Source organism: Podarcis vaucheri (assembly GCF_965113315.1).
Source record: "Podarcis vaucheri genome assembly, chromosome: 2".
In the NCBI taxonomy this organism is placed as follows: domain Eukaryota; kingdom Metazoa; phylum Chordata; class Lepidosauria; order Squamata; family Lacertidae; genus Podarcis; species Podarcis vaucheri.
This window is the reverse complement of record NC_138760.1, coordinates 8,932,515-8,956,649: the sequence shown is the minus strand read 5'-3', so window position 1 is coordinate 8,956,649 and position 24,135 is coordinate 8,932,515. Positions and strand designations below refer to the sequence as shown.

At 48.2% G+C, this 24,135-nt stretch overlaps 1 protein-coding gene across 1 annotated transcript; it reads right to left on the bottom strand.

The window, feature by feature from the left end:
* Positions 1-2,350: 2,350 nt before the first annotated feature.
* On the bottom strand, positions 2,351-22,947 carry CDK4 (cyclin dependent kinase 4). The gene is made up of 8 exons (XM_082206092.1): positions 22,784-22,947; positions 18,830-19,078; positions 16,342-16,477; positions 15,353-15,520; positions 13,666-13,775; positions 8,611-8,661; positions 6,018-6,153; positions 2,351-3,276 (listed from the first exon to the last, which is right to left on the bottom strand). The coding sequence occupies exons 1-8, from the start codon at positions 22,930-22,932 to the stop codon at positions 3,184-3,186; spliced, it is 1,092 nt and encodes a 363-aa protein (XP_082062218.1). The 5' UTR covers positions 22,933-22,947; the 3' UTR covers positions 2,351-3,183.
* Between the last annotated feature and the right edge of the window lie 1,188 nt (positions 22,948-24,135).

Sequence of the window (24,135 nt, the reverse complement as noted above, 5' to 3'; positions counted from 1 at the left end):
CTCAAGTGCAAAATCCTATCAGCCATCTTGCTTTTCATGCAATTTTATGTTGTGACCTCCCTGAGATGCAAATTTAATTAGTAACAATTTGCATGATTTATGTTTCCCAAAGAGAAATGATGCTCAAGTCACACTTCATTCTCAAACTTTTAACAAGGACCCATCTTTACAGAGCAGGGATGGTGTTTCATCTACTAAAAAACTATGAAAAATGAAAATCTTCAAGCCATTCTCAATTTTTTTTGCATATCAGCATTCTTGCCAGCAGAGGGCAACATAATCCCCTCTGGATTTAAGCCAATTCAAGAGGCCTGTATCTTTTTTTCCCTTCAATTTTTTTTATTGATTTTCCAAATTTATAAACAAACAAACACAAATCCTAACTGTAATTATTCCACTATTATTAACATTGTTAGGTGACTTCCTCAAATCCCCCTGGCTGAGTTTCAGTGTATATCATTGTAACAGTTTTCCAAAACTAATTTCTCATGAAATTTACTTAGTGAATTAACTTCTCAAGAGGCCTATATCAAAGGAATAGCGGTGGAAGACAGCGAGCTCTTGCCATCTTTTAAGTGAGCATTGTCCGCTACCTAGAATTGCTTTGCAGGATCAGATCAGGTCTCCCCACAGTCCAGCAAACCAGGCAGGTGAGAAGACAACGGGCCTTCCTTCGCCGTTTGTCCCTAGCATCTACTATACAGAGGTAATAAGCTTTCTTATTAAAAGTTCTTCCAGTAACTAAGCTGTCAAGTGAAGACTTGTATGTGTGACGGCTTGCTGCCTCTCCTCCAAGCAATGTGATTTAATGAAGGAAGTTGACTGATTTGCCTGCAAGGCAATTGCAGGCTGGAGAGGCTCTGTGAAGTTATCAAGAGGTGGCTGCCGCTTACCAGAAATGGAAACTGCTTCTGACAAGGTTTTCATTTGAGAGTAGTAGGCAGTTTATTTGAGATAAGATTGCCTCTTGCACCCAGGGCTGAAACATAAAGAAATACCCTCCAAATTTGGCAACAATGAAGCCCAAGAGTAGATTTGCATCTACAATTCTCCAGTTATAAGTTCATAATTGAGATATTCCAAAGGGATTTGGGGGAGAGCTTTAAGATTTTCAATGGGCGAGCACTGGCTCACTGGGCAGGGGAGTGCAGAAGGCGATTTCCCGGGAAGGCGCTCTGGCAATCCTCAAAGGGACGCCCACACATCCTGGCAGGAGTGTCCCAACTCAGACACTGGGCAAATTCTCACTCCTGTATTTGTTGTTGTTTCCCACTCTTCCTAACCCTCTGGACCAGAGCACGCCAGGCACTCCTGTCTTCCACTACCTCCCACAGTTTGGTCAAACTCATGCCGGTAGCTTCGAGAACACTGTCCAACCATCTCATCCTCTGTCGTCCCCTTCTCCTTGTGCCCTCCATCTTTCCCAACATCAGGGTCTTTTCCAGGGAGTCTTCTCTTCCCATGAAGTGGCCAAAGTATTGGAGCCTCAGCTTCAGGATCTGTCCTTCCAGTGAGCACTCAGGGCTGATTCCTTCAGAATGGATAGATCTTCTTGCACTCCATGGGACTCTCAAGAGTCTCCTCCATCACCATAATTCAAAAACATCAGTTCTTCGGTGATCAGCCTTCTTTATGGTCCAGCTCTCACTTCCATACATCAGTACTGGGAAAACCATAGCTATGGTTTTCCCAGTAGCGATGTATGGAAGTTGAGAGCTGGACCATAAAGAAGGCTGATCGCCGAAGAATTGATGCTTTTGAATTATGGTGCTGGAGGAGACTCTTGAGAGTCCCATGGACTGCAAGAAGATCAAACCGATCCATTCTTAAGGAAATCAGCCCTGAGTGCTCACTGGAAGGACAGATCCTGAAGCTGAGGCTCCAATACTTTGGCCACCTCATGAGAAGAGAAGACTCCCTGGAAAAGACCCTGATGTTGGGAAAGATGGAGGGCACAAGGAGAAGGGGACGACAGAGGAGGAGCTGGTTGGACAGTGTTCTCGAAGCTACAAACATGAGTCTGACCAAACTGCGAGAGGCAGTGGAAGACAGAAGTGCCTGGCGTGCTCTGGTCCAGGGGGTCACAAAGATTCGGACACGACTAAACGACAACAACTTAAAATCAGATTCTTGAAACCAACGTTTAAGATTCCCATTTCAAAAAGCAAAGATTTTTTACCACAAGATTGAGCTGGTGGAAGATTCCCATTTCAGGACTTAGCAGAAATTGCTCCCACATATCAGTGGATCTGCACTCAAGCAAGCCATTCCCAGACACACACACACACACACACACACACACACACACACACCTGTTCATTCATGATACTAATAAAAACACGATACATCCTCAAGTGACAGGAAAGGGGAAAGACCAAGCTATACTTGCCTGGCCCCCCACCCATCCATATTCTTTATTGAAATTTCGTTTTCGGAAGCTTTTTCTTATATTAAAAAGAAAAGAAAAATTTCACATCAATGACTGGAATCAGCTGATCTCTCCATCTGAGCAGTTCTCCCATGCCCAGATCCCCGATTACGTAGGTCTCTCCTGACCAGTGTCGTGTCAATTCAAAAAAAATTTTGAAAATGAATTGTGAATACTTTATACAAAAATATCCTTTGCTCACGCTTTCACGGCGCTCAGTGTAACAAGTTAAGGCAAGGCTTTAGTGTCAAACTGTTAGCCACAGGAATGTGATAAAAGGCAGGAACATTATTGTGTGTAAACTGTTATAAAAAATTTATTCATTTAAAAAAAAAGTTATCGGAGACGCCTTTGGCTATGAACTCGGATGGCAAGAGAGAGAAGCCTCAACGTGGGCTGTCTCAAACACAAACTGACCTTCAAGAACACTGCTGGGACTCAGCCCAGGAACACAGAAAGTGTGTGTGCACGTACATCTGCGAGGGTGGTGTTGGCACAGAGATACCACAGGAATCCTAGTTATTTCCAGGGCAGGAAGGATTTCAGCGTTGCACTTCCTGCAACAGGCACCTTTTCGTTTTCGTTCTGCATGTTGGCAACGGCTCCGGCCCTCTCCCCGCCCCTCAAAGTCCCAGCACAGCCAGGGGGCTTGGGAGACGGTCTGACTGCAGCCTCCAGGGTGAGGGGCCAATTATCCTCATACACACGCAAAGTCTTTTTGTGTACAGTCTTTTCACCCCTTGCCAGGGATGCCGCTAGCCTTCACCTGCAGTCTGGTCTCGAAAGTACTGGTGATGCAGTGCTTTGAAGGCAGAGATCCGTTTGTACGGGTTGAATGTCAGCATTTCCTAGAGGGAGACAGAGTGGGAAACATTATGAATATCACGTCATTAGGATATCACAACATATCCTAACTATAGAAATTCCACGTTTGTTAACATTGTTAGATGACTTCCTCGATTCCCCCTGACTGAGTTTCCATATAAATCATTGTAGCAGTTTTCCAAAACTAATTTTACATAAAATTTACTTAGTCCAATTAACATCTTTCTTTCTTTTCATTTTAACTTTTACCCATAGTATTCTATAACATCACATATTTAAATCCTAGGCCAATTTGGTACTCGCAAGTAATTCTATTTAAGTTATCTTAGCATATTTAACTAAATAGTCTTTAAATTTCTTCCATTCCTCTGGATACTCCTCCTCCTTCTGGTCGCGGACTCTTCCGGTCAGGTTGGCTAGCTCCGAAAAGTCCACCATCTTCATCTGCCATTCCTCCACTGTTGGTACTTCTTGTGATTTCCAATTTTTGGTCAGCAAAATTCTAGCAGCAGTTGTGGCATACAAGAACAATCTAACATCTTTCTTGGGCAATTCCAAACCTGTTATTCCAAGAAGAAAGGCCTCTGGTATCTTGATAAATGTATATTTCAACATTTTTTTCATAGAATCATAGAGTTGGAAGAGACCACAAGGGCCATCGAGTCCAACCCCCTGCCAAGCAGGAAACACCATCAGAGCACTCCTGACATATGGTTGTCAAGCCTCTGCTTAAAGACCTCCAAAGTAGGAGACTCCACCACACTCCTTGGCAGCAAATTCCACTGTCAAACAGCTCTTACTGTCAGGAAGTTCTTCCTAATGTTTAGGTGGAATCTTCTTTCTTGTAGTTTGGATCCATTGCTCCGTGTCCGCTTCTCTGGAGCAGCAGAAAACAACCTTTCTCCCTCCTCTATGTGACATCCTTTTATATATTTGAACATGGCTATCATATCACCCCTTAACCTCCTCTTCTCCAGGCTAAACATGCCCAGCTCCCTTAGCCGTTCCTCATAAGGCATCGTTTCCAGGCCTTTGACCATTTTGGTTGCCCTCCTTTTCAATTCATTATAAATCTTTTCCCAGAAGTCTTTCACCTTGGGACAAGTCCACCACATATGGTAAAAAGTACCTTCTTTTTCTTTACATTTCCAACATAGATTATCACTCTTATGATAAATTGTTGCTAGTTTTACAGCGGTTAAGTACCATCTATACAACATTTTCATAACATTTTCCTTTAACACCGTACATGCAGTGAACTTGACCCCTTTCCTCCACAACCTTTCCCAATCCTCAAACATGTTATGTCCAACTTCTCTTGCCCAATCTATCATCACTGATTTAACTTGTTCATCCTTTGTGTGCCACTCCAACAGTAAATTATACAAAATGTAAAATGAATATCACATCATTTTTCATCGCAGGCAGAACAGGGTCCAGACTTCCTCTGCGCAAGATCTGCAGGAGGGTACCCTGAATGTGTGCAAACCCCAAATTGGGACACAGTGTGCCTTACTCCCATCTCCAATGATTCTTCTTGCTACACAGCTTACAGCTCTCAAACATCTCTAGTATCCTATTTCGAAAACATTGCCCTGCATCATCCTATGACTAAGGGCGAGTTCACACGGCACATTATTCATACGGCGGTGATCGCCAACAGCTTGAACAGATGAAAAGCCAGCAGTCCCTCCCAGTTACCAAACACTTGAGTCACCGACATTTGTTGCCTATTTACTTCCACAGACAATTTCCCCCCAAAGGCAGGTCACTAAGAGCCAATGACTTGGCCATGTGGCAACTTCTTCAAATAGTTTGCTTAGCAGAAATGATAAAACCCTCCCCCAACCTCCAGATACTGTCAGATTTCCAAATGCCGTCAGCCCTAACCAGCAAGGCCAATGGTCAGGGAAGAGGACACGAGTTGGGAGTCCCAACAACATTCTGAGAGCTCAGCTAGTCTAGGCATATTTAGTTTTCTTGTGCACTTTGATAAATTGGGGAGAATTTAATAATGTCCCTCGTACTTTCCAGCCAAAGCAATCTACGATCAGGACCAGTTTTGCCACTGGAAAATACTGCAGCTTTAGATTGCTCTCCAGGGTGGATTTATAGGTTAATGATGGACGTGGATTAATAATAATAATAATAATAATAATAATAATAATAATAATGGTAAAGGACCCCTGGACGGTTAAGTCCAGTCAAGGGCGACTATGGGGTTGTGGCACTCATCTTGCTTTCAGGCTGAGGGAGCCGGTGTTTTTCCACAGACAGCTTTCCGGGTCATGTGGCCAGCAGGACTAAACCGCTTCTGGCGCAATGGAACACCGTGATGGAAACCAGAGCGCATGGAAACGCCATTTATCTTACCACCGCAGCAGTACCTAATTATCTACTTGCACTGGTGTGCTTTCGAACTGCTAGGTTGGCAGGAGCTGGGACAGAGCAACGGGAGCTCACCCCGTCGTGGGGATTCGAACCGCCAACCTTCTGATCGGCAAGCCCATGGCTCAATGGTTTAGACCACAGCACCACCCACATCCCTTGGGCATGGATAGAAGGCATTCAGCATATGCACATCGCTCATGCAGTGCTGCCCAAACCACACTAAGATCTGCCCTCTCAGTGCACAAGCAGAGTAGATCCCAACTACTGGAGAAGAGCGCTGCATAAATATTAAGTGCATTTAAGTGCATAACCCGCTCCCCTGATCTATTCTCCCTGCCTCACACGGTGACCTGCCCATCTCTGTGCAACGTACCAACAGCAGCTGAGCTCCCAGGGGTTCGATTTCTGGCACAAACTTCTCGACGGGCTGCGGGGAGCGGGCAGCAAAGGCGCAGCGTGGCAGAGACACGTCCAGGGGCCAGTCCTCTTCGGATGGGAGCCCGATCAGGCTGCAAGTCAAGGAGAGATTGTGAGTCAGAGTCGCCTGGTGGCTTCCCCGGAAGGCAGCCCTCTGCCAAGATGTGTGGGAGGTTACCAGGGTTCAAGACCATCACCCCAGCAGCATGTCAGTTCCTGAGCTACGCAAACTGGTTTCCCCCAACTTTGCCACTGCTGTTCTATTTCAATGGCTCCACAGCCTTAACTGATGCTGAGCACAGCTCTGGCACATAGACCGAATTATGCTCACCAGGCACCCCATTTGGCCCATGTGTCAAGGTCGGTCAGGCCATGTTCACCTGCCTTGTGCTGCGCTAAGTACCGTATTTTTCGCTCTGTAAGATGCACCAGACCACAAGACGCACCTAGTTTTTGGAGGAGGAAAACAAGAAAAAAATATATTCTGAATTTCAGAAGCCAGAACAGCAAGAGGGAGCGCTGCGCAGTGAAAGCAGCAATCCCTCTTGCTGTTCTGGCTTCTGGGATAGCTGTGCAGCCTGCATTCGTTCCATAAGACACACACACATTTCCCCTTACTTTTGAGGAGGGAAAAAATGAGTCTTATAGAGCAAAAAATATGGTATATTAAGGCTGGGTGAAAAGCAAGTGTCCCGGAACCACCAATTAGCAGGTGCTATTAATAATTGATAAATAATAATAATTTTATTATTTATACCCCACCCAACTGGCTGGGTTTCCCTGGCCACACAATGCTCTGTTCACCTGGTTTCACGAGCCCTGGTGATGAGTTTATCAGCAACACCGTGGGCTGTGTCTTTGCCCAAGCAGTTTAATTGCAAACTATGTGGGCAAGAATGGGTCAATTGCCCATGATGACAGATGTCCAATTATCAGACCTGGAGCATGGGAGTGGGATGGGGTAGGGTAGAGATATAAGGATCTAGCCCATGAGGCGGATCCAGTTCCCCACCCCTGCCTTAAGATCTGTAATAAACTGGTCTATAGTCATGTCACCTGAGATCTGAACCAGGGACGTCCGGTTCATGCCCACCACCACAACAGCGTTGGCCAACGTGAGAGTGCTGTTGTGCTCAGCTCCTGTCCGTGGGGTTGGCAATGGTGAGCCTAGAGTTCTGGACTAGATGGGTCTTTGGACTGAAGCTTCCCAATCCCCTTGCTTCATCTATTCCCATATCACACTGCTCTTGTGATTGTGCCAGAAGTAAAGGTAAAGGGACCCCTGACCATTAGGTCCAGTCGTGACCGACTCTGGGGTTGCGGCGCTCATCTCGCTTTATTGGCTGAGGGAGCCGGCGTACAGCTTCCGGGTCATGTGGCCAGCATGACTAAGCCACTTCTGGTGAACCAGAGCAGCACACGGAAACACTGTTTACCTTCCCGCTGGAGTGGTACCTATTTATCTATTTGCACTTTGGTGTGCTTTCGAACTGCTAGGTTGGCAGGAGCTGGGACCGAGCAATGGGAGCTCACCCCATCATGGGGATTCGAACCAATGACCTTCTGATCGGCAACTCCTAGGCTCTGTGGTTTAACCCACAGCGCCACCCGCGTCCCTTGTGCCAGAAGTAGATCCCCTAAAATTATCCGCTTCAATTTTTGTTTTTAATCACCTCTTCCAACGTTTTACCTAAGTCACCCTGGAACCTTCGTAACTTTTCCGTTTCTTTAAATTTCAAATTCTTGTGCTTTTCAAGGAAACCTTTAGGAAACAATCCTTTTGATTTTTGTGAGGCTGAGCCCACTTACCCCGGAGTAAGCATCAGTGAACCCAATTAAGCTTACTTCTAAGTAGACGCATACAGGATTGTCTAAGTGGGGGACTTCATAGATCATTCTTGCCGCTCCTTTTTCCCTTCCTTTCTACTGTTCATCCCACTTCAAGAGTGAGACACGCACCTTGAACTACTTTAGCTTCTCACCATGTTGGAATGAGTTTAAGAGACCTGCCAGACTAAATAATCCAACATTTATTTGCATTCATTATGCAAGTAGCATATTTGGAAAACTTGGAAGTTTTCTGACTTGTGCACGCACAAATTTCATTGTGAATGATCCAGAGACCACCTAGTTCAACTCCTCGCTGCAAGTCAGGATCTTTTCCTGCTAACCAGCAATCATCAAACCCAGTGCAACCTTCAATTAACTGGGGCTGTCAGAGCAGATAACTCCAGCCAACATTACCAGACAGGTCTGTGCTCTGCAGCGGAGAACACACACTCATCACTAAGACGAGGCAATGTGAACTGGGTGGGGAGAAATCCCTCAGGACCCCAGGCCAGAATTTACTAAGTAATAATAATAAAAATAATAAAAATAACGATGAACTTCTCTTACGCATACACATGCCTTGGCTTAGCACGCTCATAAAAACGAGCAGAGTCATGCACGACTATGCTGAGTAAGGCTGATGACCTAACGAAAGAGATCTCCCTTTCCCCCGGTGACTTTCACCAGCCCTTTGGAGCAAACAAAAAGGCGAGACTCACTCAAAGATCTTGCCTAGCTGGTCAGCTTCAGAGTTGCCACAGAAGAGGGGCCTGGAAAAGGAGACAAAGGGAATTGTGGTTACTTGTCATCGCGAGCCCTAAACATGAATTACCAGAAGCCTCTGTCATCAGTTTTTTTGAGTTCACGTGTAGGACATGTGATATATTGTGTCCCTGCAATACTGGGACTGTATTGCACGCAGTCTGTCACAAGGCAGTTGCGACTTGATCCAGAGAACCAGGAAATGTAACGTTCAAAATTGCACCGGGCAAAGACAGGGTTCTCTGGCCCAAGCCATGCCCCAGACAATGGTGGCTAGCAAACAATGAGAGACAGGGGTGAGGCGAAGAACAGATCTATTGATAAGGTTGTAGCACCTCAAGATAGTCCAGTTTACTCATACTACTGGTCAACTGGAAGGCTAGCCCTTCCCCAGTTGTCCATGTAATGTCACCATGCAATGAGAGAGGATTTCATCATACACACAGCAACTTCATGAACCACTCTCTCTCTCTCCCCCACAACCAAGGAAGTCTTCAAGGAGAGCACAACTTTCAAAATTAAGGACTTTTTATTTTAAAAGGTTTATAGAAACACCACCACTGCTACATTTCCGACCATCCCTTTCTCCCTCATTTGACCCTAGCCATCACCCTGCGAGGTAGGTCAGGCTGGAAGAAATACAGTCACCGGCTCATCAAAGTCTCAAAGTTTCACAGCTGGGCGGGGATTTGAACCCTGGTCTGCCAGGTCCGAGTTCAACCACCACACCGGCTCATGAATGGCTCTGCTTCCCCCCCCCCATCTTTTGGTGGAACCAGGGATTTGCACAAGAAGATCCCTTCAACAGGACTTTGTGAAGCCAAGTCTACATGCCACGTTTCTGCACTCCGCTGTCAAGGTGGAGAGCCAGAAGCGCAGGAAGCACTCATGGAAAAATGCTCTGGAAGGAGGCAGCCATCTTTTTGGCGGTAACTTCCTGTTGCGCCGTGCCCCATTCTGACCTAAACATCTGAACAGAAGTATACACCTCGTGTGCCATGCCTCAAACAGAAGTACTTTTAAACAGCAGTCTTCAGCCATTTCAAACCTGAAACCTACCTTAATCTAAATAACCATCTGGGGACCCACTTCTTAATAGATCAACATTATTTATTTGTATGGTGGTATGCTTGCGAAAAGCTGGGCTGAATGAATCCCAAGCTGGAATTAAGATTGCCGGAAGAAGTATCAACAACCTCAGATATGAAGAAGATACAACCTTGATGGCAGGTGTGGGTGAAAGAGGAGAGCGCAAAATACTGTCTGAAGCTCAACATCAAAAAAACTAAGATCATGGCTGCTGGTCCCATCACCTCCTGGCAAATAGAAGGGGAAGAAATGGAGGCAGTGAGAGATTTTATTTTCTTGGGCTCCATGATCACTGAAGATGGTGACAGCAGTCATGAAATTAAAAGACACCTGCTTCTTGGGAGGAAAGCAATGACAAACCTAGACAGCATCTTAAAAAGCAGAGACATCACCTTGTCAACAAAGGTCCGTATAGTTAAAGCTATGGTTTTCCAGTAGTGATGTATGGAAGTGAGAGCTGGACCATAAAGAAGGCTGATCGCCGAAGAATCGATGCTTTTGAATTATGGTGCTGGAGGAGACTCTTGAGAGTCCCATGAACTGCAAGAAGATCAAACCTCTCCATTCTGAAGGAAATCAGCCCTGAGTACTCACTGGAAGGTCAGATCCTGAAGCTGAGGCTCCAAGACTTTGGCCACCTCATGAGAAGAGAAGACTCCCTGGAAAAGACCCTGATGTTGGGAAAGATGGATGGCACAAGGAGAAGGGGACGAAAGAGGACGAGATGGTTGGATGGTGTTCTTGAAGCTACCAGCATGAGTTTGATCAAACTGGGGGAGGCAGTAGAGGACAGAAGTGCCTGGCGTGCTCTGGTCCATGGGGTCACGAAGAGTCACCTAAACGACTAAACAACAACAAATGGTTGCTGTTACCCATCTTACGCCAGGCAGCAGTGGCCTCCAACTCTCCAGCTGAAAAGCAGTGGATTGGACACAACACCAACTGACAAAAGTCTCTTTGAGCAGCTTTTTTTCTTAGGGGGGTGGAGGGGGTGGTGGTCAAGAAGGCGCCTGACTGCTCTGACAGTGCATGACAAGGAGGGTTTGCAGAGAGATTGATGAGCATTCTCAAATGCCAAATAATACGCAGATTGAGTTGACAGACCAATCTAGCTGCCACCTCACCGCAGCAGCGTCTTGAACAAAGACAGTGATCTCAGAAACACACAAGGCGAATGAGCACACAGTTGCAAGCCAACGTTGAGCCAAATACTGAATCATATTAATTCACCAAGAAGCAGTGGGAGGAGAATGCTGCTCTATTTTATGTTTTTATGATGTGAATGATTTTTTAAATCATTATATTATATTTTACTATGAATTGTACACTGTTTTGATTATTTTTCTAATATTAAGGCACCTAGAAATCTTACTGGCAATCCTAACATTATTAGCTGTGAGGATATGTGACCGTTTTAAAAACGTTTTTGGATGCTCTTAATTTTTTTAGAAGCTTTGTTTAATTTATTTTTAACTATTGTGTTTTTCTGTCTTGTTAGTTTGCCAGATCCGGAGTCCCTCCCATCAGATGTCAAGGAAATAAACAACTAATTGACTTTTAGGAGGCATCTGAAGGCAGCTCTTTATAGGGAAGTTTTCAATATTTGATGTTTTACCGTGTTTGATGTTTTAATTTATTGGAAGCCGCCCAGAGTGGCTGAGGCAACCCTGTCAGATGAGAGGCATATAAATGCCGTATTTTTCCTTCTATAAGACGGCCCCTATTTTTGGGAACTCAGATTTAAGAAAATGGAGGGAGATGTATCTGTGTATAAAAAGGTAAAGGTACCCCTGCCCTTACGGGCCAGTCGTGTCCGACTCTAGAGTTGCGTGCTCATCTCGCTCTAGAGGCCGTGAGCCGGCGCCGTCTGAAGACACTTCCGGGTCACATGGCCAGCGTGACGAAGCTGCAGCTGGCGAGCCAGCACCAGCGCAGCACACAGAAACGCCGTTTACCTTCCCGCTATAAAGTGGTACCTATTTATCTACTTGCACTTAGGGGTGCTTTTGAACTGCTAGGTGGGCAGGAGCTGGGACCGAACGACGGGAGCTCACCCCGCCGCGGGGATTTGAACCGTCGACCATACGATCGGCAAGTCCTAGGCACTGAGGTTTTACCCACAGTGCCACCCGCGTCCCTGGTATCTGTGCATAAGACACCCCCTAATTTTTGACATTATTTTTAAGGGGAAAAACCTAGTCAAGGTTTTTCCCCTTAAAAGGAAAAATATGGTAATAATACAGTAATAAAATATGTTAATAAAAAATACGGTAATAAAAATACACGAAAAAAATACGGTAATAATATATTACTACTACTACTACTACTACAGTGGCTACAAATGCCTTCCCAAATCATCGTTTTCCCAAAAGCCTGAACAACATAGCAGAAATGCCTGCGTGATTGTAGCAGGAAAAAAAGAAAAAGAAAGCCCCCAAACCATTTGCAAGCTTCTGCCCCCAACGGCATCTGTTGCCACTCCATCTTCTGCAAAGCAGGTCACCAGCTCCTCCCTTCCTTGCAGTCCTCAGCCCAAAAGATAAGCAAGACAGGAGGTTTGGGCAGGCCCAGCCCTAATCTATTGTCTCCCAGCTGTGCTGATGGCTTGGGGATCTAACAAGTGGAAGGTGCCCCAGAAATTCACAAGATCAGTCCCCCAACTGCAGTTTGCAAATCCTTGGCAGAGTTTATATTGTCAAAGCGCACGGAAAGCAAAGAGGGGCCGCATGCAGGTCTTCAGAAGAGTGAGGAGACGTAACATATTCTTGGGACTCACATCTTTTCCCTAACGCTACTTGTGTCTAAACCACCCCACCCCATTGCGCCTCCCTCGCTGCTCCCATTGAGTGGGGTACATTTGACATAACCCATGAAACTCGCTGCATGACTTGTGCCAGGCACTGTCTCTTAGCCTCTGACACAGAGTTCTTGTGAGGACAAAATGAGGTAAGGGGGAAGCATATACTCCACCTTGGGCTACTTGGAGGAAGTGGAAAATAAATGTAATAATGAATATGATTTTTCAAAAAGGCCAACACACACACAGTGGTACCTTGGGTTTCAGACGCTTCAGGTTACAGACTCCGCTGACCCAGAAATAGTACCTCAGGTTAAGAACTTTGCTTCAGGATGAGAACAGAAATCGTGCTCTGGTGGTGTGGCGGCAGCAGGAGGCCCCCTTAGCTAAAGTGGTGCTTCAGGTTAAGAACAGTTTCAGGTTAAGAACGGACCTCCGGAACGAATTAAGTACTTAACCTGAAGTACCACTGTACATGCAAACCTCCTTTTTCGCCCAGTCCTCACTCACCTCTGCAGACAGCCAATCCATGCCAATTTGTGCAAAGCTTTTAACAAAATACAATGCACAAGACTACAAAAGTCTGCTCTGACTGGCAGGATTCAGGATTCAGACAGGGGTCTTTTCCCACCGTCAGGGATTGAACCTGGCACCTTCTCCAGGCAAAGCACTTGCTCTTTCTCAAAAGAGGGGTGTCCTTGCCACAGAATGTGCCCTGCTGTGCCAGTTTCTGAAGGCACATTGGCCCCATCCATACTACCCATTGAAAGGGGCACTGTACCACTTCTGAGTAATCAATAGCGTCCCCCAAAGCATTCTGGGAAGTGTGCTTGATTGTTAAGCCACTCCGAGAACTCTCCAAAACAGCTCTCAGCACCCTCAACAAACTACAGTTCCCAGGATGCTTTGGGAGAAGCCAGAGCTGTTTGAAGTGGGATGCAGCTGTTTTGAACATACGGTGCAGATCAGGCCTTGGGCACACAGCACTAGAGCAGCAGCAAATCAACTCCACACCCTACAGCGATGCCCCTGACAGCCAAAATACTACCCCATTCCCTGCGCTTGGTGAATGCGCCAACCCTGCCGCCCCCGCCCCGCACGTGAACAATCTTCCCGCGCCACTCACTTCCTCCGAAACATTTCCGCAAAGATGCAGCCGACACTCCACAGGTCCACGGGGGTAGCGTAGGCCGACTGGAGCAGCACTTCTGGAGCCCGGTACCAGAGGGTGACAACCTGCGGCAGAGATTTAGCAAGTGTTCACAGGTGAAGGAGGCAGCTTGTTTATAAAGCTTCCGTTCAATGCATCACCACAAAAATCCCTTGAGCAGCCCGTGCACTTTGGACCTAGTTCTCAAGAGACATGCTGGGCATGGTGCCAAGCGCCATTCCTTTCAGCTACATGTGATGGCCTTTCTGGCTGCTACTTTGATTGGCAAGGGGATACACCCAGCCCATTCTACTTCCCAGGGGGCTCCTGGTCAGCCAGCCTCGGTTGGGATTCAGCACAGCCTTACAATCTGCAGTTCTGTGTCCCAGAGTCAGGCTTCAGGGAATCAGATCACGGCTGGCAGCCAGAAATGGGAAATCAAGAAGTTCTTACCATGGTATTTCACTTCGCAGAGAGAGATGGATGATGCCAACTTTCAGATAATGGCGTTGCTCTGAGTAAGGTCCCACCTCCTCCGTCTCTCCTATTCTACACCATCCCTTTGCCGGCTGATCTGTGCTCTCTGCCTCTGAGCTTTCAGTTCTACTACTCTCAAAGCATGCCTGGTCCTGGGACAGGGGGGTCAGGAATGCTTTCTAAAGACACTGAGTCTGTCAACTGTCTCTCCCCTGGTGCTGCTTCTTCCTGCTGCTCTCCCAACATTTCCCAGCTTCTCCCCTCTGCAGCCTCTGAACTATGACCTTCTGCAAACCACTGTTCTAAATCTATAATGTCCTCCTCTTCTTGGGAAGGTTCAGGAAGAGTGGGGGGGACGGGGCAATCCCCACCATTCCTCCTCAGTCCAGTCCCCGAGACCCAGGCCTGAAAATGGTCTTCCATGTAACTGTTGGGATACTGCTGGGGAGACTGGGGCATCAGGCAGGCCCCCAGCTGGCTCCAGCTGGCAGCCGGGAGATCACCGGTCTCCCTTGGAACAGCATCAAACAGCGGCACGAGCCTCAGATGCGTTTAGAGACTCGTGCACGCTCTTATCAGCAGAGTGAATAAATCTTCTCACAATGGAAGAGGCGGACAGAGCCATGTGTAAGCATTATTTACAGCATTTTATTCAGCATAGCTCAGGAACAAAGGAAAACATGTCTGCTTCCCTTCGCCTCCAGCAAAACAGCATTGTACAAAAGCAATATAGAAACGGAAGTTCCCAGCAAGTGCTGGAAGTAAACAGGCATGTGACACACAACAGTCATGCCTTTCAAGGTGGAATGGAACTATATCCAACAGTAACATGGGTGGAGAACCTGGTACCCTCCTGACACTGTTGAAACTGCAACTCCCATCACCACCGCTTTCCACTGGCCATGCCGGCAGGAGTTGGAGTTCCCCAAAACACCTGGACGGCCACAGGTTGTTCTTCATCCCTACAGTGTAACGTACCTGCCCCATGGATGCTCTGGCGGTCTCCTTTTCGTGCTGTGCTTAAATCAACAGAAGAAGAGAAGAACCAGACAGAGAGCCGCCCACCCCATATCGGCTGAAAAGATCCAAAGATCTGAGAATTCCCTAGTCAGTGTGCCAAGCTGGTCATGCATGCCAGAGCAAAAGCCCTTGGATCTTTCACGGGACCCAGTCAAAGTAGACTCACCAGTGGCGTCAGAGCCATCTGGCAGCTGTAGATGCGAGCCAGGCCAAAATCAGCCAGCTTGACTTGACCAGAGCTGGTCACCAGGATATTCTCTGGCTTGAGGTCGCGATGGACAATGCAGTTTGAATGCAGGAATTCCAAGCCACTCAGAAACTGGTGCATCAAGTCCTGGGAGGGGGAGATGGGAAAGAGCATGTTGCATCAACAGCCACACTTTAAATGCCTTAAAAAGGTAAAGGGACCCCTGACCATTAGGTCCAGTCGTGGCCGACTCTGGGGTTGCGGCGTTCATGTCGCTTTATTGGCCGAGGGAGCCGAGGGAGGGTCATGTGGCCAGCATGACTAAGCCGCTTCTGGCGAAACCAGAGCAGCGCACAGAAACGCCGTTTACCTTCCGGCTGGAGTGGTACCTATTTATCTATTTGCACTTTGACGTGCTTTCGAACTGCTAGGTTGGCAGGAGCAGGGACCGAGCAACGGGAGCTCACCCCGTCACGGGGATTTGAACCGCCGACCTTCTGATCGGCAAGTCCTAGGCTCTGTGGTTTAACCCACAGCGCCACCCGTGTCCCTTTAAATGCCTTAAAGTAAAGGTAAAGGGACCCCTAAACATTAGGTCCAGTCGTGGCGAACTCTGGGGTTGCGGCACTCATCTTGCTTTATTGGCCAAGGGAGCCGGCATACACCTTCCGGGTCATGTGGCCAGCATGACTAAGCCGCTTCTGGCGAACCAGAGCAGTGCACAGAAACGCCATTTACCTAGTGTGCTTTCGAACTGCTCGGTTAGCAGGAGCAGGGACCAAGCAATGGGAGCTCACCCCATCGCGGGGATTCGAACCGCCGACCTTCTGATCGGCAAGTCCTAGGCTCTGTGGCTTAACCCACAGCACCACCCGTGTCCCTTTAAATGCCTTAGGGACCCCATATTCAGATGCCCCCTCCCAAGTACCATCCCAACACCAATTCAGGATGCTCATAGGGATGTTTACCTTTATTACCTCCACGGGTAAGCCGGGAGGTGGCGTTTTTTCCAAATACGCTTTCAGGTCCTGATCCACGTGCTCAAAGACCAGCGTCACTTTAGTCTCGCGCTCCGTCCGTGTTGTCGTGCAAACATCCATTAGCCTACAGGGTGAGGAAGATGCGATGCTTATAAAGTGCTCCAGAACTACGGGGGGGGGGGATGGAGCTTGTGACATTGGGAAGCTAATAATAAAAATAATAATAAGTCTGCTCCAAATAAGAGCCTCAAATAGGGCTGGTGCGATCCAGGCACTTCTCCAAATGCAGAATTCAGGAACCTTTCATAGCCCAAGGCTGACGGAAAAAGTAGGAGAAAGAAACATAAATCGGACCTTCGTAGCTAAACCAGAGGCACTCTCAGAGTCCGAAGGCACATTCCCTCCGGGACAAAACACCCTAGGAGGGTGAAAAGCAAGGGTCAGTGAGGGGTGTGTGGCCTGGGGGCCAGGTAGAGGCCAGGGGGTGGAGATTCCCCACCCCTGTCTTGATGTAATGAATTCTGTGGAATGCTCTCCCCAGGGAAGTCCGCCTGGCGCCTTCATTATACACCTTTAGGCGCCTGGCAAAAACATTCCTCTTTAACAAGGCCTTTGGTTGATCTGATTTACATCCTATACCCTTTTAAAATGGGGCTCTTTTCTGAGGGGTTTTTTATTGGGTTGTTGTTTTTATTCTGATTATATATGGTGTGATTTTTTCTGTGAACCACCCTGAAACCCCCAGGTATAGGGCGGTATATAAACTCAATTATTATTAATAATAATAAATGATGCAGACTGCCAACAGCCTATGGCCACAGCACTGAAACTGCGAGAACATCACTTGCTCTAACTTATGCCACCCCGCCCACTGTTAATTCTGGCCCAGATCATAACAAACTGCACCTTCCAGACCCATGCTGCTGTAGGCACAGGGTACCGTATTTTTCGCTCTATAAGACACACCTAGTTTTTGGAGAAGGAAAACAAGAAAAAAATATATTCTGAGGGTGCCAGTTTTCAATCGCAAGACTCCGGGAACAGCAAAGTTGGTGCCCTCCATAGGGAAGCTGAATTGCATCTCCAGCTGGCATAGCCAGTCATGGAGAACATGTGGCCCTTCGGGTATTTGCTGGACTCCAATTCCCATCAGCCCCAGTCAGCATGGTTAATGGTAAGAGATGATGGGAATCGGAGTCCGCTGGCTACCTTGCTAAGTGAACTAAGTGAACAGGAGCTTGGTCTAAAGTTTGGATAACTTTGTGGGGAAAGGGTGCAGCAGACAGATTTGAACCAGGGGCAGGAACAGAGGCAGACAAACGCACTGTATGTGTCTGCAAGTAGCCTGCTTCCTTCCTAGTTCTTAAGAAATCCCAGCCTTAAGGGGAACCAGGCAAAATTCCAACTGGCCCAAGAACAAAGACAAGTCTGCTCCAGTCAAAGGAGAGCCATTCACTCTGAAATGGGCTCTCTCAGGAGGCTCTCCATGCCTCCTATAGGTCAGGTGATAAGCCAGCCATTTCAACAATCCAGGCCCAAACACTATAGGTCTCGTCCGTGAGCGTCCTTCACCCTATCCCTAGCTCATGTTCATGCTAGTGCAATTCTCAAAGAGGGTTCTGGAACATTAAAAATGGTGGGACTTAGGCCAAGCAATAACTCAAGTTCCTCCTGGCTTACAGGAGTCAAGACCAAGGCCTTAATTTGAGCTGGGCCTCTGATCATAACCTCATATTCAATACAGTCCCATCAATTCTGGAACATCACACTGTGATAATATTATATTTGAGTATGTACAGAGCGCGTCTCCCTCCCATTCTAGCCTCAGCCTCCCCCTCCACCATGCTTGCAGCCCTTCGGATGTCCCTGACCGTCTTGCTGACCCAAAGGGCCAGAGGATCAATACAGGAATGGACAAATACAATTTGGCACATTGCTCTAGTAGAAAAACTGACATTACAAATAAAAGCAATGAGACATGATAGATTACTTTTCTGTTCAATTGTATAGATTTGCTCGATGGACAAAAGATAGCCCTAATAAAATCCTGCCACCGCCCACTGAACTCTCTGGAGAGCCTTATTGAGATAAGGACAATGATTAAATGGTAAACTTGTTAAAATACTTGGAACGCAATAAAAAATAACATCATCATGGATATTCTACAGCTAATTTACTACAGAAGCAAAAACCATGCACATCATTGGTCTTCATAACTTCAGCTATGTTTCCTATGGATAAAAATTTAAATATGAATAGTGTGTTTAAAAATAAAAGATCCGAAGGGCCACAGGTTCTCCACCCCAACCTATACCTTTGGAATTAATAGGTGTGTCTTAGCATTCAGAGGCCATTGTTTGCCTTGGAATGCCGGCCTCCTTCCTCTCTCGCCCCTGAAAGAAATCGATTGCAGCACATGCCACAAAGCACACACTCCCAAGCCCCACCCTGGGATCCTTGCAGTCACGCCCCTCACCGAACAATGTTGGGATGGTCAAAGTGCTCCAGCCGCTTCAGTAAGGCCACCTCGCGGACGGTCGACAGCGGCAACCCGTTCTCGCTGTTTTGCACCCGCACGTTCTTGAGCGCCACAAACTTGCCACTCTGCAGGTCACGGGCCTTGAAGACGGTGCCGTAAGCCCCGATGCCAATCTCGGCCACGGGCTCGTATTGATCCCGCACTCCCATGGCCATCCTGGCAGTCTGTTCCAAGAGGCCGCAGAGGCTTCACGAGATCGAGGGGAAAGAAGGTGGTTAACAACGGTTAGACTTTCCCTTACAGTAGGACAGCAGGTTCCCCCCAGTGTCCCAACGCTCAGCTCCCTCTCCTTCATTCTTCAGTGAAATGCCTGCCTGTTCCTCCCATGTAATATAATAATAATAATAACAATAATAATAATAATATTTTTTTATTTATACCCCACACATCTGGCCGAGTCTCCCCAGCCACTCTGGGCGGCTCCCAATCAAATGTTAAAAACAGTACAGCACTAAATATTAAAAACTTCCCTAAACAGGGCTGCCTTCAGATGTCTTTTAAAGATAGGGTAGCTGCTTATTTCCTTCACATCTGAAGGGAGAGCGTTCCAGAAGGCCCTTGGCGCTGGACCTCAGTGTCCGGGCTGAATGATGGGGGTGGAGACGCTCCTGCAGATATACTGGACCAAGGCCGTTTAGGGCTTTAAAGGACAGCACCAACACTTTGAATTGTGCTTGGAAATGTACTGGGAGCCAATACAGATCTCTCCCGGCGGCCACTCCCAGTCACCAGTCTAGCTGCGGCATTCTGGATTAATTGCAGTTTCCGGGTCACCTTCAAAGGTAGCCCCACGTAGAGTGCATTGCAGTAGTCCAAGCGGGAGATAACTAGAGCATGCACCACTCTGGCAAGACAGTCTGCGGGCAGGTAGGGTCTCAGCCTGCGTACCAGGTGATACACTCTTTTCTGATGTCGCAACCTCACCCCAAGTTTAAAGCGCGTTTGTAGCATTTTAAGAGACACAGCTTACTTTGAAGAATTCTTGGAACTATGGTTTGCATCTCACGGAGCTGCAATTCCCAGCACCCTTCACAAAACTATAGTTCCCAAGATCCATGTATTTTAAATGTATGGTGTGGATGTGACCTCGGCCTATCTCTTTATTCCCTCCCTCCTCCAGATTCCAGGATTCCCCCTCCTCTCTAGTTATCCCTCTAACCTTTGCTTTCCCATCCCTGAGACAGGAGGAAACCATAGGAGAAAAGTTGGTTCCCTTGTTAGATGAGTTTGGGGCACCTTCTTTTAAGGTTGAAGAGACAGTCTGGCTTAACATTGGCCTTGGACCAGAGCTCCCCAAAGCCCAGTTTCCATTATCAAGAAATGTGTGAAGAGTGCTTCTGGGCATGTGCAGATTATAGTAACCAGATAAAAGGAGACAAGCAGGGAAGCTATGCTTTGAATACTTAAGCAGGAGAGGGAGTTTCAGCAGGAACACAGCTAATTGCACCTTCCAATATCTCCTCCTTTGTACACCATTATTTACAGCGTTATGAGTGACAAAAAAATCCAGCCTTCAAAGGCTTTCAATCGAGCCTTTCTAAGTGGCACCCCCGCCAACTGATCCCTCGACACGTGCACACCCAGCCACTCCATTCTGGGAAAGCAGATACATTTGTTCCACTGAACACCCTTAGTTGATAGCACCTTTCTCAGACAGTGCATGTGCAATTGCTCCATGTGCATTGGGGGTGGAGGTGAGCAGGACTGCAACTGCAGAGACACTAAGGCCCAGGGGCCGGATGTGGCCCAATCGCCTTCTCAATCCAGCCTGCGGACGGTCCAGGAATCAGTGTCTTTTTACATGAGTAGAATGTGTGCTTTTATTTAAAATGCATCTCTGGGTTATTTGTGGGGCATAGGAATTCGTTCATATTTTTTCCCCCAAAATATAGTCCGGCCCCCCACATGGTCTGAGGGAATGGTGGACCGCCCCACGGCTGAAAAAGGTTGCTGACCCCTGCACATACTGTATAAACTTGGCCCCACATAAACACATCATCAGGGACCCTGCAAAAGCAGCCTCCCCGATCACGCACAAGTGAGTGGGTGTGTACTCAGCAGACAGTTTAGTGAACATGTGTAGGCCAAAGCCTGCTGCCATGTTCCCACGCTTGCCCCAACCTCACTCATGGAGTATACACACAAGCACACACGCACACACACACGTTGACTAAAAAGGACTCCTGTCTCATAATCGCAAACCAGGAAGAGTGGGTGTTTTCCCCACCCTCTCAAGGCATGTGGGCGAAATGGGGGATTCCAACTCACGTTAGTACAGAACCCAGGGTGATCATTTACACAGGGTACAAGTGTGTCATCCGATGTACTTACTGACTCATTTGCACCTTACTTCTCGTAATTCACCGTCAACTTAAACGGATTGTTTCTTGGCCTCTGTGAATGCACCAATGCCACTGCTACAGGGATGGCGGAACATGAGGCCCTGTAGATGTTAGGCTCCAGAACTCCCATCATCCACGGCCAACGGCTATGCTGGCTGGTTATTATGGAATTTGGGAGCCTAGCAACATGTGGAGGCCCTGTCCTGCTGGGCAATACTGTAGGGGCACCTTTCTCCTGGGATGCAGGTGGCGCTGTGGGTTAAACCACAGAGCCTAGGACTTGCCGATCAGAAGGTCAGCGGTTCGGATCCCCTCGATGGGGTGAGCTCCCGTTGCTCAGTCCCTGCTCCTGCCAACCTAGCAGTTCGAAAGCAGGTCAAAGTGCAAGTAGATAAATAGGTACCTCTCCGGCGGGAAGGTAAACGGCGTTTCCGTGCACTGCTCTGGTTTGCCAGAAGTGGCTTAGTCATACTGGCCACATGACCCGGAAGCTGTACGCCGGCTCCCTCAGCCAATAAAGCGAGATGAGCGCCACAACCCCAGAGTCGGTCACGACTGGACCTTATGGTCAGGGGTCCCTTTACCTTTACTTTCTCCCACCACAATAATTGCTCCACACAAAAATCCCGCCGGCATCTTCTTCAGGATCCAGTCGAGGCACCAACTGGCCTACAAGAACACACCCTACCCCACAATGCAACAACACTTATGCGTCCCTGCTGCTCCCCACCACCTGGGACAGTTCAGTCAACAAAGCGTGAGGCTCTTCATCATGGGTTCGAGCCCAACGTTGGGCAAAAGATTCCTGCACTGCACGGGGTTGGGCTGGATGACCCTCAGGGTCCCTTCCAACTTGGCGATGCCATGTTTTCAAGAGGGTTGGCCCCGCTGAGTTGGTGTCAGCAAAAGCGTGCATTTTGCAGGCATTGAAAGAGTCCCCCGTTCCTCAGCTGCACGACGTTGTTCGCCTCGGGGCTTGCAATGCAAACTTCCTTTTTGAGCGCTGAAGATTTCAGCGGCAGGCCATTTTGCTGAGCAGAAGCCAGAGAGCCTCTGCCCATTGCGACTCATCGGTCGGCTTCCCGCGCGCAGGTCGCGCACCCCCTCCGGCCCCGACCCCTAACCATGCGGGCCCCCGCCCCACTTCCCCGAACAAAGCCCCCATTGTGCGCTCCCGAGCTTGCAACTCCTCCCCGGGGATCGCCGCCACATGCTCCCTTCCTCGCCCAGATGGGCAGCGAAACAAAAGCCCCGCCGCCCCGCGCTTCTTGCAACCCCAACTTGCAATAACTTGACAGCAAGTTTGCAAAAGGGGCGGCGAGGGGGGGGGAAATCCTCAGTCCAAAGCCTCTCCCCCAGATCGCAACCCAGTGCAATACTCCCCCCTCCCCGCATGCACCCACCCCACCCCCATCCCATAATAATAAAGCCCCCCCCCACTTCCCTCTGCCCAGCACGGAGGGGCAGCAGGTGCCTTTGTCTCCAGAGGAACGAGCACGTTGCTGCCCCCCCGCCCCCGTTGCCAGCGATGATCCGGGCCCGGACTCACCCAGCTGCAAGCGGCGAAGGGGCTGCTCCGTCCCCGCCGCGGTGGAGCGCAGGGAAGCGGGAGGAGGGAGGGGGCGTGGCTGGAAGACCTGGCCCAGCCAGCGAGGCGGCGCGGCCAGAGCGGCCGCCCGAGCGGAAGTGGGTCGCCATAGTGACCGGCCTGAGGGTTGGGGGCGGGGCTTGCTCTTTGCTCAGCTCCCTCCCTCCCTCCCTGGTAAAGAGGCAGCCGCGCTCAGTGGTTAAAGCCAGGGCCGGATTTACGTATAAGCTCAACAAGCGAGAGCTTAGGGCCCCACTCGCTTGGGGGGGGGGGCCCAAAAAATTAAAGGAAAAAACACCTGGATGTACATTTCCAAAATATAAGATAAATAAATAAATTTAAAAAAACCTCCATACAGCAACAGTGTTTTGTGTTGTGTGTGATGTAAGTCATGGGCCCCGCCTGCTAGCCTGCTCCCTAAAAGATCACTTCTTAATTGTATTTCACTTCAACAATTACTTTGATAAAATACACAGTTTGTTATGTGCAAATGGCTTTAGATACCTGTTAGGTCCATAAATTACGGTACCATATAGTATATATACGGGACGCGGGTGGCGCTGTGGGTAAAAGCCTCAGCGCCTAGGGCTTGCCGATCGAAAGGTTGGCGGTTCGAATCCCCGCGGCGGGGTGAGCTCCCGCTGCTCGGTCCCAGCGCCTGCCAACCTAGCAGTTCGAAAGCACCCCCGGGGGCAAGTAGATAAAATATGTACCGCTTACCAGCGGGAAGGTAAACGGCGTTCCGTGTGCTGCGCTGGCTCGCCAGATGCGGCTTTGTCACGCTAGCCACGTGACCCGGAAGTGTCTCCGGACAGCGCTGGCCCCCGGCCTATAGATGTGAGATGGGCGCACAAACCCCAGAGTCTGTCAAGACTGGCCCGTTCGGGCAGGGGTACCTTTACCTTTTTATAGTATATACACAACACAAAGAACAGCGACAATTTGTGTTGACAAAGGACAGCTGGACATAAAGGGCCCCATTACCTTCAGGAGCTTAGGGCCACATCAAACCTACCGTAAATCTGGCCCTGGTTAAAGCAACACCCTCCTGTACATTTTTTTATTATTATTATTATTATTATTATTATTATTATTATTATTATTATTATTACTACTACTACTACTACTACTACTACTTACCGTTGTACCCCGCCCATCTGGCTGCGTTCCCAAGCCACTCTGGGCGGCTTCCAACACACACACAAATAATAATAAAACATCAAACATTAATAGTAACAATCAGATCCTATATTAAAAGTCACAATAACTTTAAAATGCCAACAAAGGTCCGTATAGTAAAAGCCATGGTTTTC